The following is a 17,509-nucleotide window of genomic DNA, read 5'->3' on the forward strand; positions in this document are numbered from 1 at the left end:
TTAAATATCAAACTATTATTTTGGATATTAAAAAATATTAAGTCGTATTGTACACATGTTTTAATCTAGTATCTACATAATTAATTAGGAGAGAGCAACAAATGTAATTTTTAATACTTTACTTAACTAGGAAAGTGAGGATGTCATATGTTTGAAAAGATTAATTAACAAACTAGCAGATATAAAGAATAAGATTCATATTATAAAGTAAATAAGTTTCGCTGAAATCTAAATTTGCAAATAGCTCCAATGACCATTAGGAGAGAAATCCCATATTATATGTATTTAACTTTGTTTATCAGAGATATAACTTTGTTATGATTTTATCTATTTGCAGTTATGTTATGTATTTTTCTTGTTTTGGTGACCACATTAAACATGTTAGTAGAAAAAAATAATAATTATAATTTTTTTTTGTTGATCAGAGGAATGCATGCATGTGAATTATAATTAGAGTGATATATGGTTAATTAATTATTATTTTTTTTGGAAAACATATTATTTTCATCTATCAAGTACTTAAAAAAAAATATTGGTCTTAACATACACAACGCCTAAAAACCCAAATAAAAAGTTGTAAATTTACACAATCATAACTAGATTGTGACCCGCGGTGTACTGCGGGACAAGTTTTTATTTTTATTTTTTTTTGTTAATATACTATTTTAATACTAATTTTGTTAATGTAATCTTTTATTAATTTTAGTGGTATACCACAACAACACTTTTTGTTTAATACAATATTAACTAAATCAGTTTAATTCGACATATTTTATATTTGTATTATTAAAATAGTAAAATAAAGATTTGACCCGTATTGAAGTATCATATTAATGATATTTTATTTTTTTAGTATTATCAATTCAATCATGTAATGTCATATAACCCGTTATTTATTATAACTCGTTTGTATTATTTTGAAAATTTAATGTTTAAATATTCATAATTTTAAACTTTTTATTAAGTTTAGATATATCAGTTATAAATTATAAACTTCTTAAAATTCTATAAATTACTATATATGTATGTTGAACACACACTTTTTATATTAATTGAGTAATATATGTTTGTTTAAAAAAAATCAAATCACAATATATGCAGGAAAAATTTACATTTTTATTAACTTTATGTATTATATGATGATTCACTACATTTAAATTTTAAAATCAATAAAGATGATAGGAGAATAATTTTTTTTAATATGGAATAAATCTTCTAAATATCTATATTAATTATAGGATATTATATATATGGATATTTAAAATATTTGAATTCTGTTTGGTTATAAGGATAGTAGAAAAAATTAACTATACTTGTTTGGATATGAATATAAGCATTAAATTGCATTAAATGTAACAACTTTCCAAAATGTATTTTTGAGCAAAAGTTGCTGCAAAAATACTAGTATAGATTACTTAAATATACACAGCCCTTGAAAAAATAAACCTTAAACCATATACATAATCATATTAACTTAAGTATACACAATCTCTAAACAATTGCTAAAACATTAACTTGAACAGTATATGCACATAATCAACTATGCAATTAATTTAAGTTGAATTAAAAATTCATTTTTTCTAACATTAAAAGTAACAAATTGATAGAGTTTTAGATAGTTACTTGGATTTCCGGTAATTTGATATTGCAGAATGTGATTTGAGACCTACGCCGGCTCCACCGTTTCAAAATAGTAGAGGTTAAAGATAAATATAGTAAATTTAAATTAGAAAAATAGAGAGAATGTATTTGTAAGCACTTTTGTGTTATTCTTTTTTTTTTCATTCCATCTATTTAGTATCAAAAATTGAAAATTTCAAAATTTATTTGGATCCATTTACGTTTTTTTATTTTCTTTTGTCTGTTCGCTTATATTTTATTTTTGCTTAATGTACTTTTCTTTTTTTCTTCTGATTATGTTAGTTTTGGGCATATTGGCCATTTTCAATTCTTATTATGTTATATATTTTAAATATCTTTGGACTGTTATTCTTTTTTCTCTTTTGAGTGGGCTTTTTTTTTGGACCTTTTCATTTTAATTGTTGTCATTGAATTTGAAACCCTCTTATGAGATTAAAATACTCGGACCAGAACTTTAAAAACCTTAAAATCTATCATCATTTAATTTCTTCTTTGCTTTCTCTCATTCATTTCTTCGTCACAATGATCGGCCTCAGAGGATTTTGGCATAAACCTCACTTATTATTTTATTTTTTTTGGAGATGAAAAAATATTTTGGTTAAAAAACTAATAATAAATATTAAATTTTTATCCGAAGAATATATATATATATATATAGATTATATCATACTATTATTTAACATGAATAATCAAACGGCAACATTTGAACAATTACACCGAGACTAGATAGAAACCCATGCGTGGGGCCGGGAAAGATTGTTACATTTGATAAAGATGCACTTTTTACTATTTTAATACTATACATGATACTAATAGATAAGGGTGTTTTATTCTAAATTTTGGATATGATTGATTTCAGATTCTTCAGATTTCCGGTTATATGTAACAAAGAAATTAATTTATCTACCAAACTAAATTCATATTTATATCAGTTTGGTTCGACTCGATTTAAGGTCATTAGAATTTTGAATTTTTGGTTGTTAATAGAAAAATAATATCATTATTTGCGAAAAAACATAATTAAAACTTTATAAGTATTGCAAGAACAAAAAAAACCAAAAAATTGACTTTCAAACAAACAATCAATTGGAACATAATTTTTTCAATTATGTTTCCTTTTTTGGACTGATAGTAGATTATATATTGCCTTTCTTAATTCTTGATTTTTGGTTTGTTTGCTTTTTGTTGCGGCGTTTAGAAAAGAAAAAAGCGGAGTGGGTGGTGCTTATAGCCTACACGCTCCGGACAGGTTTAGCTCATTGGTGTACGAAGAGGAATCTGAAAATGAGTTGTAGGGTTTAAGTAATTACGTACTTACAAATTTCTCATCTCTTTAACTTTTATTTCATTTAAGAACACTTTTACCTAATTCTCTTTTTGTGAAACCAACTGCAGAATTTTTATCATATCTTTGAAAGGTTCTTTTCCTTGATAGATGGTAAAAATCATCAATTCATAATCGTGATCAATACAAAAACAAAACCATTAGAAGAGGACATATGTCATCTTCTTGAACTCATGAACATTACAGCCATCTAAAAACTCTCTCCCAATAACAGAATAATATGCGCATTCCCATATTAACATCTCTAATACTTTGGTTCGCATTGGCTTATCAGCGATCTAATTACAAGAAATGGACGTATCTTGTTGTGGGCAGGTAAAGTCAATAGATACGTTCACGAAATTCATGTACAATATAACTAAAAAAAAAAACTTCTTGATTGGTCCACATGCACGTATACTTTATTAAACATACACTATAGTACTATAATTAATATATAATATATGTACGTCCATGCATGAGCGTGACGTTTATGCAAGTTATTGTATCCGGTATCTTCTTCAACACAGAAAGAAATATAAACGCGAAGAAATCAAAATCAATTATAGAAAAAGTCATCTTTTCTTAAAGGGTTTCTAGAAAAAGTCATTTAATCAGTTTACATATGATCTTTTACGAGAAAATAATAGAATTATAATTTCTCGAAACTATCTAACAAAAATTCTCCGACGACCAATGAAGAAAAAATAATCAGTTTTTGAATTTATTTTTGTGGCTTTGATCTTTCACGAGTAAATGAAAGTTATTATTAATGGATTTTGGATTTTTGGTGAGAAGAAAAGGAGCCAAAAAGCACATGAAAATAAAATGCTAGTATTAATTGGTAGTTGTCGTTTCCTTTCGTGTAACGCCCAACCATGTATATATCCGCAGCACGTTACGACTACCTCCCTTTTTTTGTTGATGTGTGTAAATGATCTAACCTAACACTACTATTACAGAGAAACAAAACTATATATTCCTTTGTCAAAATACTAAATTCCAGCAAAATCTGACACATAACCATATACTTTTTAAAAAAGAATTTGCTTACATTTACACCAAACAAAAGAAAAAAAATTAAATAAGAATGTGTTCTTCTTTTTTTTCTTACCACAAAACGATGTAGTATATAAAACTAGCAGATATCATGCAAAAAGCTTAATAAACATAATAATATAACGTTACAAATGATTTTTGGATCTTATACATAAACTAATTATTGATCATGCATGATAGTCATGAGTCATCATCGACAAAGCATGCATTAGCATTACATGCACTTGAAAAAGTGATAGTTCTTTCCCTATGACACAACATATTCAGTTAATTACCAAATACTAGATGATAGTATAAGTTTCCCTAAACTAAATATTTTGGTTTATAGTTTCTACGTTTGAGATCAAATATATGATAACATATGCGCATGCGAAACTTAATTATGCTATCATCTAAACATAATGGTCCCGGACAGTAGACCAATGTCGAGAATTTTCTTAGACACAAAACAAAACTAAAGACGTTTTTTTTTACCTGTAAAATACAGAGTGGCAGAGACAGACACACAACGAAGAGTTTAATTTCAAAAAAAAACTTTAATGTAGGCAAATATGGTTGTGAATGTGATCATCTTCTAACATGTTACGGTCCTACCAACTCTCTCTACCCACCCATTTTCAAAAGAGATATTTGGAAATGATACATTTTTCAAGGATAATTAGGAAGAAGATAAATTCACTATTTACAATTAGAAAAATCCACATTTAACACTGTTTGACTATTTTCTCAGACTTTTTTGCCATTCAACAATCTTACTAATTACATTTCATGTTATTGTACAATTATTCTCATTTTCTTTTTATTTTTTGATTTTTCAAATTAATATAATTTTTTTTAGAAAACTTCTTAGATACAAAAAAAATCTATAGTTTTTTCTTTACAATTTGATATGAATTTTGTTTAATATTTTTTAAATATATTATATACCTCTTTTGTATCCGTAAACCTTATTAAGCTGGATGGTTTAAACCGTATTCAAATATTGCTGGATTGTTTAAACCGTAATCAAATATTGCTGGATGGTTTAAACCGTACTCAAATATTGTTGGATGGTTTTAACCGTACTCAAATATTGCTGGACAGTGTAAATCTATCCAACATGCTAGTTGGTTTAAACCGTACTCAAATATTGTTGGACAGCGTAAATCTATCTAATATATTGGATAGTTTAAACCATACTCAAATATTTATGGACTATGTGAATCTATCCAATATGTTTGATGACTTAAACCGTACACAAATATTTGCTGGACGGTTTGCATCTATCCAACATGCTGGATAGATTCACACCATCTAGCAATATTTGAGTACGGTTTGAATCTATCTAACATGATGAATTATTAAACCGTACACAAATATTAATGTACAGAAGATAAAATAGTTAATTGAAAAATAGTTAATAAAAAATATATATGAAATACATATTTGACATCATTGAAACAAAATACATATCAAATTATAAAGAAAAAAACAAAGATTTTTTGTATATGAAAAAAGAATAGAATTAAAAAATATATTAATAAATATTAGAATAATTAGGAAAAAAGTAATACGATAAAAAAGAAAAAAAATAAAAAATAATATATATATAGAAATAGAAATGTTTCTCTCTCCTTCTCCTCCGCTTCCACCATCTCTCCTCTAACTTCCTTCAAATCCAAGGGTTATTCTGTAATATCCTACCATTATTTCTATCTCTACTTTTCTCTATCTCACACCACCATCTTTTTTCTTTTGTAAATAGTAATTGTATCAAAATACTAATTAACTTGTATAAACGTACTAAAACCCCGAAAAACCCTTTTCAAAATTATATACTGTATATACTAATAATTATAACTAACTCCAATCGTATACTCCATAGTTTAGTACTATTATTAACTCTGTGAAATGTTCAATTAAACGAGTAGGTAGGTTGCTAAATCATCAAAGAATATTTCGACGAATGCTAATTAGAGAATTTTGACCAATTTTATTAAACATAATGATACTATTAAAAGAGGAAATTCAAGAAAACAAACATGGGAAAAGAGGATTAGGCTGTTGACTGCTTTCACTCCTTTTTACAGCTCTCTCTCTCTCTCTCTCTCTCTCTCTGTTCTTCATAATAAAGTTTTCATTTTTAAGCTTTCTCTCTCTTCTTCTTCTTGTGAATCTTCGTCACAACAACACAATGCGAGTCTTTCCCAACTCGTCCATGGCGATTCTCTCTGTTTTTCTCTTAACCCTTCTCCTCTCTTTCCCTCTTCCATCAACACAAGATCTCAGCGCCGACAGAACAGCTCTTCTTTCTCTCCGTTCCGCCGTCGGAGGCCGTACTTATCGCTGGAACATCAAACAGACCTCACCTTGCAACTGGGCCGGCGTCAAATGCGAGAGTAACAGAGTCACTGCCCTCCATCTCCCCGGCGTTGCTCTCTCCGGAAACATCCCGGAAGGTGTTTTCGGTAACTTAACTCAGCTCCGTACACTCAGCCTTCGTCTCAATGCTCTCTCTGGCTCACTCCCTAACGATCTCAGTACTTCAACAAATCTCCGACACCTTTACTTACAAGGAAACAGATTCTCCGGCGAGATACCTCAAGTTTTGTTCAGTCTTACAAACCTCGTGAGGCTTAATCTCGCTTCCAACAGCTTCACCGGAGAGATCTCCTCTGGTTTCACGAACCTCACGAGGCTCAAGACTCTGTTTTTAGAGAACAACCAACTCTCTGGCTCAATCCCTGACTTAGATTTACCGTTGGTTCAGTTCAACGTCTCTAATAACTCGTTGAACGGATCTATACCTAAGAATCTCCAGAGGTTTGAGTCTGATTCGTTTCTACAGACTTCGCTTTGTGGCAAACCTCTTAAACTTTGCCCTGATGAAGAAACTGTACCGAGCCAACCTTCTTCTGGTGGAAACAGAACACCTCCAAGTGTTGAAGGAAGTATGGAGAAGAAGAAAAAGAGCAACCTTTCCGGTGGAGCTATTGCCGGAATTGTGATCGGATGTGTAGTTGGTTTCGCTTTGATTGTTTTGATACTAATGGCGCTTTGCCGGAAAAAGGGTAATGAGAGATCAAGAGCTGTTGACATTTCAACTATTAAACAGCAAGAAACTGAGGTTCCCGGCGATAAAGAAGCGGCGGATAACGGAAACGTCTACTCGGTGTCGGCTGCTGCAGCGGCGGCGATGACAGGAAACTCAAAAGCTGGAGAAGTTAACGGTCCAGCTACGAAGAAGCTTGTGTTCTTTGGTAATGCGACTAAAGTTTTCGATCTTGAAGACCTGCTGAGAGCTTCAGCGGAGGTTTTGGGGAAAGGAACGTTTGGGACGGCGTATAAGGCGGTGCTTGACGCGGTGACGGTTGTTGCGGTTAAAAGGCTGAAGGATGTGATGATGGCTGATAAAGAGTTTAGGGAGAAGATTGAATTGGTTGGTGCCATGGATCATGAGAACTTGGTGCCATTGAGAGCTTACTATTTCAGCAGAGATGAGAAGCTTCTTGTCTATGACTACATGCCTATGGGAAGCTTATCAGCTCTCTTACATGGTGAGTTTACATCGAAACCATTTAATAGGCTTCATCTAGGGTTCTTGAAGATTTAGTTTGCATTTACAATAGCTTTACTGCTTAGTCTCAATTGAATTAGCATTGGATGCTTTGCTCTGTTTACTTTGGTTTCTATAAATGTCTTTGGTCTGTTTACAGGAAACAGAGGAGCGGGAAGGAGTCCACTAAACTGGGACGTTCGATCACGAATTGCTATTGGTGCAGCTCGTGGCTTAGACTACCTTCACTCACAAGGCACCACGACCTCTCACGGCAACGTCAAATCCTCAAACATCCTCTTAACAAAATCCCACCATGCTAAAATCTCTGACTTTGACTTAGCCCAGCTCGTTGGATCATCATCAACAAATCCGAATCGTGCTACGGGTTACCGTGCGCCAGAAGTAACAGATCCAAAACGCGTGTCGCAGAAGGGTGACGTGTACAGCTTCGGAGTTGTGTTGCTTGAGCTGATCACTGGTAAAGCTCCTTCAAACTCGGTGATGAACGAGGAAGGAGTTGATTTGCCGAGATGGGTCAAATCAGTGGCGAGAGATGAGTGGAGAAGAGAGGTTTTCGACTCGGAGTTGCTTAGCTTGGCGACGAAGGAAGAAGAGATGATGGCGGAGATGGTGCAGCTAGGGCTTGATTGTACGTCACAGCATCCGGACCAGAGGCCGGAGATGTCGGAAGTTGTTAGGAAGATGGAGAATTTGCGACCTTATTCAGACCAAGTGGACGAAGCTGATTAAGTCAAAAATGTTTAATTGTTGAAAATTTAAATTATTTAATTTTAATGAAATGGTTGGGGGAAAAATCAGAAATGAAGGGTTTTTAATTTAATTTAAAAATTTTGACCCTACTTTTCAAAAAGGGAGAAGGGTTTTTAGTGGTTAACTCTGCTGGCAATTGAAGTTGTGTTGTGTTTGGGCGTGAGGGATTTGGTGGTGATTTTTGTAATTATTGTTGTTGCTTCTCTTTTCTTAAATCTACTTTTCTAAATTGTTGCTAATCATTTTGTCTCTTATGCTATAATCATATTCGTGACTTCACATCGTAATGTAAAGTTGTGTATATAGTGGCAAACGCAGTTGGTCAGTGTTTTGTGAAAATGTTGTATTCAGTTTGTCGAACAAAAATACAAAACTGTTTGGATTTAAAATATATATTTGGTTGGCCACTTGTGGATCGCCCTTTTCCGGCAGATTTGATGCGTTTGATAGGTTTGTTGTACACTTTAGCTTTATCCACCAGAGAATAGTGTTATATCCGAAAACAAAATTAGATCATTCGAAATGAAAAATTAGTTAAAAACTAGTTGTTTAGGTTTCGCCTGTTTAGCACTTGTTCAGCTTATTACGGTGTGGTGTGGTGGAAGTTATGTGTAATTTTATTGATACTAATAGTTTCGTCAACATGTTATATATAAAGAACATGCTATATAAATTATCTTTTGCTGTCACAGAGACCCACATCCAATTTTTAGTTCCGATGGAGAGACAGCTAATTATACCCAAAAATAAACACTTAACACATGATCTATAGAATGAATGAATCAATGCCAAATTTGCTATTACTGAAATGTGGACAACTCTTCAATTAAGTATACCGAATTTTGGAATATATATATTTTTTTTTCTCTTTCACAACACCACTACTATGAGTGAAGAATGGTTGGCTAGCAAACATTGGCTGCTTTATAGTAAAGCATTTAATGCAAAAGGTTTAAATAGGTAGGAATGGGTGCAACTGTAACAGTACTAAGGCTGCTATAATTGTATGACTCTTTTTACAGAGGTCCCAATGGTACACACATGATATTAGAGGAGAGGGACCATAAAGAGAGAGAGAGAGATAAGAGGACATTGAGATTTGAGAGACAGAGATGATTCTAATTTATTGTGCTACCCGAAAATAGGGTTTATGAAAGGATCTTTTTTATAGACGTGGTCTCTTATGCATGCATTTGCGGTTAATGCGGCTGCTAATTGCCTACACTTTTAGAAAACCGCAAACGCAATGGCTAACTGTGTATGGGTTTAAGAAGTTTAGACTGTGTCCATTAATTATGATAGGTTTTTAAACTTTGATTTGGAAATGGTGTCTCTTGTTCAGAATCTAATGAAAATATGCTAAAAGAGACAAATTGAGAATATTTAATAATGAACATTGACATCCCTTTTCACTTGGTTTACTTAAGACAACATTTCACAACCTTCTGTGAAGGTGGAACGCAATAGCCTCAGCCATGTACATAAATATGTTAAAACCACAAATCCAAACGAATATCAAACCGCAAAACACCAATAACCACATATGCGGCTGCGTTATGCGACCAAATAATGTTTTCCCTTTTGCTTCTGTATTTCTTCCTGTCTCTGCATCAGAAAGAGAAAGAGTTAACTCAAAACAAAAATCAGATTGTTATGGATACCACAAATCTAGAAATCAATGAAGACTGACTTACATGTACAGAATAATAAGTTATGTTCATTTTGTTTGCTATCTTCGATGCGAACTTGGTTGGGTTTCATCTTTGTGACCTTTGGACATCAGATCATAGTTGATATATGCCAGCTGCGAGAGGTTCTTCATACCATAAAAAGAGCGAGTCAGAATACTAAAACTGGTTCTTCTCTCTTGAGAACACCAGTTTCAAATGCTACTCGAATCACTTGCCATAATGGTACAAACTACAAGCCAGTTATTGACTTGAATTAGGTAGAAGCACAGCCCACACGTTCATGACCTAGCAGTCTATAGCCTCAACCCAAACTCGGATCTATAGCCGAAGGATTCTGCAAGTCTGTTATAAAGCTAACAGCCTATGTTTTACTTGAGGTGATACTCATACAAAGCCATCTTTGCAACTTTTATCAGGACCCAACTTATAACTAATAAAGTTTGCAGCAAGATCTCAATTCTAAAATGAAAGTTGCTAGGGACTTTTCTACAACTGTATAAAACTATGATCAATCGTACAATTGGGTAACAAGGTATCTTAGGAAGAAAGTCATGAGACAATACCTTGAACGAGAAATTATTGAATGGGTAATTTTCAGAGACACCAGTTTCAGACTCCGCAGGTCCGCGGGGTATATCAACCTGCATACCATCATTGATCCAATTCAGGGACTTTATACATCTAAAAATTTAACGTTAATACTTCTGAGGGGGGAAAGAGAGTGGATCAGCAGATATTACCCCCTCGTCGTGATGATTGTTCAACCGACCACTGCTGCCACTCAAACTGTCACCATCACTAGAATCTTCATTCTCATTGGTTGATAAACATTCTTCATCCGGATATTTCTCCGAGTAGCGACTATGGAAGTAACTTGTGTCAAAAGCATTTTCTGAATCCGGCACAAATGCAGCCTAGAAAAAACAAGCATTAAGATGTCTAAAATAAAGAAAAGGAATAAAAACATGAGTATGAGCTTTGCAAATCTTACGAATTTAACAGCAAAAGATAAATGAATTCACCTTCTGCTGTGCTAGAGTATGCCAGTTTATGTCTTTAAAGAAGATGTGCTGCTTGACCTGGGTCATGATATTTGTTTCATCACTACACACAATTTACAATAAACTAGAACCAGGCATCCAAGAAAAAAGACATAAATGTCACCTCAGCTGCCCCTCTAGCTCCAAGTCTCTGGTGAGGATCTTCCGTTAATAACCTAGATAAAGCACATGACACGGTGTTACAGAAAATTATACTTGTCTTCTTCTCGATTGGGTTATAAGCTGATCTTGAACCAAACACTAAAATGGGCATTTACTCAATCATAACTCGAACAAAACATGAGAAGTAAAGGGTTACTTCTTAATGTTTACAACGGAGCTGCTGATAAATTTAGTAAAGACTATTCTCACTACGCATATATCTGAACAGAGGAGATTCACATACCGATCTATCAAATCACGGGCTTCATGGCTCATATCTTCAGGAATAGGAGGCCATTGTATATTACGGTTGAGAATATTGTCAAATATTTGCTAAAACCCACCAAAGAAGATGCAGATCAAATATGAGGGAGTTGGAAAGTGAGAGTAGATATTAAATATGAGCTAGCAACATATAATGATGCTAACTGGAAATGTTTGATAGTTAAGAGGCCAATACCAAACACATGACATTTGATGACCAGCCAAAATTATAACAACAGTTTCTAGAACCTTGAGAAACCTCTATTTCCTCTAACAAAATACTTACAAGAACGATGCAATATCTAGTCACTGACCTGAGGATAGTCAGCATTGAAGGGTGGAATCCCCACAATGAATTCATACAAAATGATACCAACAGACCACCAATCTGCGGTTGCACCTGAACATTTATGGAAATATATCAGTCTTTACAATTTTGGTATGTCATAACAAAAATTATATATCTGAAACTATAGTCAGACAGGTAGCAGAACATAATTTAGTATGAACCCAAAGTTGGGAATAAGCTACGTATTCGAGCTTTCTACTTAAACCACCACCAGATAAGTAGAACTGAAATCAACTTGATATATCACACATTGTTATTTAGATAAACAATCTCAACCAAGCACCAATTTCTACTCAAAAGTTGGAATGATAGAGAGTAGCAAACAACAAGATGAGAAAGAAATGTGTATGCACCATGTCCTGTCCCCAAAAGAATTTCTGGCGCTAAGTAATCAGGAGTGCCCACAGCAGACCGCTTATGCTCCAACGTTGGCCATTTTGGTTTCTGCTCCACAAGCAGCGACGTTGCACTGGAAAGTGGACCAGAAAGATCATCTGTGCTGTTGATGAGGCCAACTTTAGAAAGCCCAAAATCTGTCAACTGCTCAGACGAAACAAAACGGTGCCATAAGGTCTACAGGGAAGCATGGTTCTGATAATATATACAGATTATAAATGCAGAGGCCAATTATCCGTGTGGGTTTTACGAGATTCAGATAGGACTATATAATCGCCAGATCATCACATTTCATGAAATCAACAAAACATTCTGAAGGCCTGATATATTCAATACAAGTTCCCAAATGGTTATTGTATTACCTTAACATGACCATCATGGGCAATCAACAAATTGTCAGGCTTCAAATCACGATGCACAACACCCTCGGAGTGTAAATATTCCAAAGCAAGGACCTGACACGAATAATCGAACACTAAATCACAACATCTAGATAAATTACTTGTTATTACGGCATGATCTGTGAGAGCCTTCAACACTTACAACTTCGGCAATGTATACACGGGCATTAGTTTCATCCAAGCAACCAAATTTTCTCAACATTGAATAAAAATCCCCTCCATTAAGATATTCCATCACAAGATACAGGTTTTCGCTACAAGTAAAAGAATAGAAAAATCGAACCTGGTAAAAAGAAGGTTACGTTAGCATGAGAAATCTCAGCAGAGGACAAAATATGCTTAAAGCTAGAACAGCTTACCACAAAAGGATTGCGGGCATTGATCAAAATATCTCGTTCAGCATGTATACTTTCTACAGCATTCTTGCGGATCATATCTGCCTTCCTTAGAACCTACGGAGTATGGCAGCCCCAAAAAACATTATATAGAAAAACAGTTTGACTGATTTTGGTAACCAAGTCAGGGTTACTGCACAGACAAAATCTTTCATAAAAGTAATAGAAGCAAAACGAACTGAAATTTTGGAACACCTTAATCGCAAATAGGTCTCCTGTAGTTTTCTTACGAGCCAAGATAACATGCCCAAAAGCTCCCCTACTAATTTCTTTTACAAAATCAAAATCATCTACGGTTATGCGGTCCCGCGGATGTACTGGGCTGGTCCTCAAGCTGCGAACAACATCATCTTCCAAAGGAGCATCTTCATCAATTATGGTGCTTGATAGATCAAAATTTTCATCACCCAGAAGCTCGCACAGCTGAAGATACTTTTCCCTAAACAATAAAGAAAAAGTACTTTTTTTTTTTGAACAAAGCAAAGAAAAAGTATTCATTCAATAGATTCATAGCCTGAGCTATTCTTGCCTCAACTGACAAAAGAATAGTTCTGGAGACCAGAACACTTGCATTTCAATTTTCAAGCAAAGACAGCACTGGGTGAGAACCAAAAAATATATATTCAAGACAAAAGTGGTACTAGGAGGAACTCACCGTATCAACTTTTCTATGCGTGTACCAAAAGTTTCTATTATAAGTGCATCAAACTTTCTGTGCTCAATGACAACCCTCAAGTCTTCAAGACAAGAAAGTAAGAGTTGAATAGATTGATCATCAACTGGAATAGCATTTGATGCACATCTTGCAATATCAGCAAGTTCACTCATCTGCATCATCAGTTATCCAGGGCTTTATTCGTCAGTGCGCATATTCAATAACAAAAGACTAGGAAGATATGAAGATAGAGCAGAACCATCACAAACCTGTAAAATATCATCCTGGTCATGTAATATACCCTTGCCTCCTAATATCAATTCAATTGGATCGCGTCTAGGGGTTGGAATAGGGGATTTAGGAGTCATGCTACCGGCAGATGAAGTAGTCATGCCTTGATCAGACTTGGGACCAAAACGAGTTCTGCATGACATTGAAGGTAAACATCTCATATCATCCATGGAAACTAAATTATTAGCGTCTGGAAGACAGTCAAGCATCTCCTCCGACCCTCTTCGCGACCAATCACTTAGCTTTGGGGAGAGAACATCAAATTCTTCGCTAAAGCTTGCGTTAGATATTTTCATACCATCTGGGCTTTCTACTACTGCTAGGCTATCCTTTTGTGTTAAGTTCTCGGTTATCTTTTCAAGGGTTACAGCAACTGCCGCCAGCCGCTCATCAACACTCGCACCCTTTTGGTCAGATACATCAGCCAATGCACAGATTCTAGAGTGATCTTCCACATGGGTGGTGGGAACTTCCTCCTCGCATATACGGCAAATAATTGAGTTTTCCTCAGAAATACATGACTGATCTCCCCAATAACCCCAACAAATATTGTGCGGATGCTTGGACATATGTTCTTGAAGATTTTCTGGAAACTTAAAAACAGCCATATCATCACTCATAGCTACTCGGTTTTTAACGACCTGTGGAGGTTCAGATTTGCTATCATTCTGCTTTTTAGATACTGCAGCTTCTTTTACACCCTTCGATGCTGGAGATGGAAGTCTTTTCCAAGATGACATTTTATCGATGTTTGCAGGCGATTCAGAATCCTTTGACATTTCATTGTATGGAGAGGAGAGAGGAGCTGGACTAACAACAAAGCCCTCGTTCCAATTCAAACCACGCTGCTCCTGACTATAAGCTTTCTGGGTGGATGGTACCTTTAAGTTATTGGCAGTGCTTGAACCCATCCCGTCCCTAACTTCTTCAGTGGGGACTCTTTTATCAACAGGATGCAAGACTCTAGACTGACATAGTTGTACGGTATCTTCCTCCTGCCCCCAACTTTCCTTATGAAACTGAAGTAATCTGGTACATCTGGTAAGGATAAAAAGTATCCGAGTGTGAAGTTGCTTGAGCACGCCCGGGGGAAGCTCTTGACGTTTATCATCTAAGTCTTGTACTATGCCCTCACACTGAAGCCAGAACTCTCCCGAAGTAGTCTTAGCACAAACCTTTGCCAAAACCAACAAGTCTTCAATTGTTACTAGCAACTCAGGATGACTTTCTTTGTTTTTATCATAAATATCCAACAGATCCCCACCAAATGCAAAAAGGTCCGAATTTACTTCTTCCTTTGCTTTATCAAATTTTGTTCGAATTAGATTCAAGATTTCCTGCATAAGACAAATCATTAGAGAAAGCACTGCACAGATTTTAAATGAAATTAATACAAAAAAACAGGAGCGTCAAGACTACCTCCACGTTATTTGACCATCGAGGCTTCCAAAATGGAAAAGGCCGTACACCTTTAGAGTTCAGCTCATGAGAAAAGCTCTTGATGTCACCAGGAAGCCTCTTTCTTGGAGCACTGGTCATACGAAGTAAGGCTTGATAATGAGGAGACTCTGACACACTTTTTTTTTCCAATTCATATGAATTCTAGAAAAGATAGACATCAAAGTCACCAAGGTCACTTAGAACTGTCTATTTATATATATATACATAACACATACTTTTTTCGTTAACGGGTAAAAGAGAAAGGAATACCTCTGGGGTGCAAACTCCTGAGCTTCCTTCAGGGCTAGATATGCTAGGTAATACCTTCAATTGACCTGCTTAGTAACATCAAAAACAAACTTGAGAACTGAAACATCAACCGGTGCCACGATAAAATGCAAGAAGTATTAGCCATACCATTTCCCGAAGCGGGGCTGCTGCTTCTTAGCGTTCCAATATCAAGAGATTTGTGATCAGCTTTGCTACTCCCAGCTTCCTTCTTGCCACTACCCGAACTAGTATCAAACTTGGACAACTTGTAACACGGTAAGACCGGAAGTTCATCATCATTCCCAAAACTGAAGAAATTTTCTTGCGGCAGCGGGCCAGACCTCGTCTTGATTCGATTCAAACCAAGAGACGAAGCCATGATAGGCGTTTCAGCAAGTGGCTTCTTCTTCGCCTCAGAACCTGAAGATGACAGTTTCGATTTTCCAGGACTAGAAGAGTTAACTTCTTTACCCTTTGATGAGCCATCCTTCTTCGGATAAGGGCTCCAGGTCTCGTCTTTGGAATTCGATTTCGGTTTCTTCTTATCGGATCCTCCAACCGGAGAATTAGAGCCAACGGAGGATCGAGGACTGTTTGCGTTATTGGGACTAGAAGATCCCGATTTCTTCGAGGAGAAGAGGAGTTTACTCTTGAACACCATTTTTAAAAATTTCTTCTCCCAAGCGGAGAGATTTCAAAAAACCTAATCCTTACAACACAACAAGCTACGGCAAAACTCCAAACACCATCTCCAATTCGAAAGAACAAATTCTCTTAATATCTTCAATCTCCGTTTCGAGAAAACCTTGAGAAATTTTCAAAACGAAGCTTTTCGATGAACCCGACGAAGAAGACGATGGACGTAACTGTTGTTAAGTGCGAAGCTAATCTTTTTTGTTTAATAAGCTTAATTAAAAACGAAGAGAGATTAGGGATAAACTAGTCAAACCTGTTAAAGACGCAGCTTTGACTATATAATGATTAAACGTTTAATGACTCTTTCAACTAAAGATTAAAACATTTATATATGAGAGTAGAGGGGATTGCAGTTTCTTATTTATATGAGTAGGGTTGATAAGACTATGATGAACATTGAACACTCTTTTTTTTTTTTTTTTTTTTTTCTTGAGGATTTTGTCATAAATGAATTTATTGTGTGACTTGTAAAGTTTTAATTTGTTGAGAAAAAAATACAAAAAAATTTTAAAATTTTCTTTCTATTACGAGATTTCGCCGGTAATTTTGTATTTTTGAACTAACAAATCTAACTAATTTTAGATTTCTGGTTACTGTTGACATTTGATATATTCAACTCGACTCGAATTACAATTGGTACATCACTAAAATTCTTTTTATAAAATTATAGTTTCGATTGATATAAGAAGAGACTTCCCGCGTTTTTTCTATGTTTGAATGTATAAATCCAACTAATTTAAAACTTTTCAAAACTATTGAGATTTGATTTAATCACATGAACAAGTAATATTTTATTAGATTAAAAATTTAAAGCTATAGTTTTTGATTATCATAAGATAATTTCTCCAGTATTTTTTTTCTAGATTTGAATGAAAAAATCTAACTAATTTTAGAACTATTTTATTGTTGATACTTGAAATATTTAATAGTGGCTAGATACAAATTTAAAACTTTTGAGTACCATTGAGATTTGATATAATCACATGAACAAGTAATATTTTGTTAGATAATTTTTTTAAAGCTATAGTTTTTTATTATCATAAGATAATTTCTCCAGTATTTTTTTCTATATTTGAATGAATAAATCTAACTAATTTTAGAACTCTTTTATTGTTGATACTTGATA

At 34.4% G+C, this 17,509-nt stretch overlaps 2 protein-coding genes across 3 annotated transcripts; one reads left to right on the forward strand and one right to left on the reverse strand.

Moving 5' to 3' along the window:
• The first annotated feature begins 6,033 nt into the window (after positions 1–6,033).
• On the forward strand, positions 6,034–8,572 carry LOC104777766 (putative inactive receptor kinase At1g48480). Its single transcript, XM_010502077.3, has 2 exons — positions 6,034–7,560; positions 7,720–8,572. The coding sequence occupies exons 1-2, from the start codon at positions 6,198–6,200 to the stop codon at positions 8,310–8,312; spliced, it is 1,956 nt and encodes a 651-aa protein (XP_010500379.1). The 5' UTR covers positions 6,034–6,197; the 3' UTR covers positions 8,313–8,572.
• Positions 8,573–9,698: 1,126 nt separating this feature from the next.
• LOC104777767 (putative serine/threonine protein kinase IRE3) lies at positions 9,699–16,760 on the reverse strand. Of its 2 annotated transcripts, none has more exons than XM_087506810.1 (18): positions 15,835–16,760; positions 15,688–15,752; positions 15,397–15,508; positions 13,956–15,314; positions 13,687–13,859; positions 13,227–13,470; positions 12,996–13,088; positions 12,779–12,919; positions 12,598–12,690; positions 12,193–12,379; positions 11,805–11,890; positions 11,471–11,559; positions 11,189–11,240; positions 11,047–11,103; positions 10,765–10,938; positions 10,588–10,665; positions 10,028–10,149; positions 9,699–9,938 (listed from the first exon to the last, which is right to left on the reverse strand). In XM_087506810.1, the coding sequence occupies exons 4-17, from the start codon at positions 14,886–14,888 to the stop codon at positions 10,063–10,065; spliced, it is 2,487 nt and encodes an 828-aa protein (XP_087362936.1). In that variant the 5' UTR covers positions 14,889–15,314; positions 15,397–15,508; positions 15,688–15,752; positions 15,835–16,760; the 3' UTR covers positions 9,699–9,938; positions 10,028–10,062. The 2 variants fall into 2 exon arrangements, with proteins under 2 accessions (XP_087362936.1, XP_010500380.2); XM_010502078.3 differs by having other exon boundaries at positions 15,397–15,579.
• Between the last annotated feature and the right edge of the window lie 749 nt (positions 16,761–17,509).

The sequence above is a fragment of the Camelina sativa genome, chromosome 3 (assembly GCF_030686135.1).
Source record: "Camelina sativa cultivar CO46 ecotype springtype chromosome 3, ASM3068613v1".
NCBI classification, from domain to species: Eukaryota; Viridiplantae; Streptophyta; class Magnoliopsida; order Brassicales; family Brassicaceae; genus Camelina; species Camelina sativa.

Bases quoted from the DNA above. Each gene is read 5' to 3' on its own strand.
- LOC104777766 (XM_010502077.3), top strand. From the start codon at position 6,198: ATGCGAGTCTTTCCCAACTCGTCCATGGCGATTCTCTCTGTTTTTCTC. The intron at 7,561-7,719 runs GTGAGTTTACAT...GTCTGTTTACAG, and splicing joins CTTATCAGCTCTCTTACATG to GAAACAGAGGAGCGGGAAGG.
- LOC104777767 (XM_010502078.3), bottom strand. From the start codon at position 16,348: ATGGTGTTCAAGAGTAAACTCCTCTTCTCCTCGAAGAAATCGGGATCT. The intron at 10,666-10,764 runs GTAATATCTGCT...GATGGTATGCAG, and splicing joins ACAATCATCACGACGAGGGG to GTTGATATACCCCGCGGACC. The intron at 10,150-10,587 runs GTATTGTCTCAT...TATGGTATGAAG, and splicing joins TCAATAATTTCTCGTTCAAG to AACCTCTCGCAGCTGGCATA.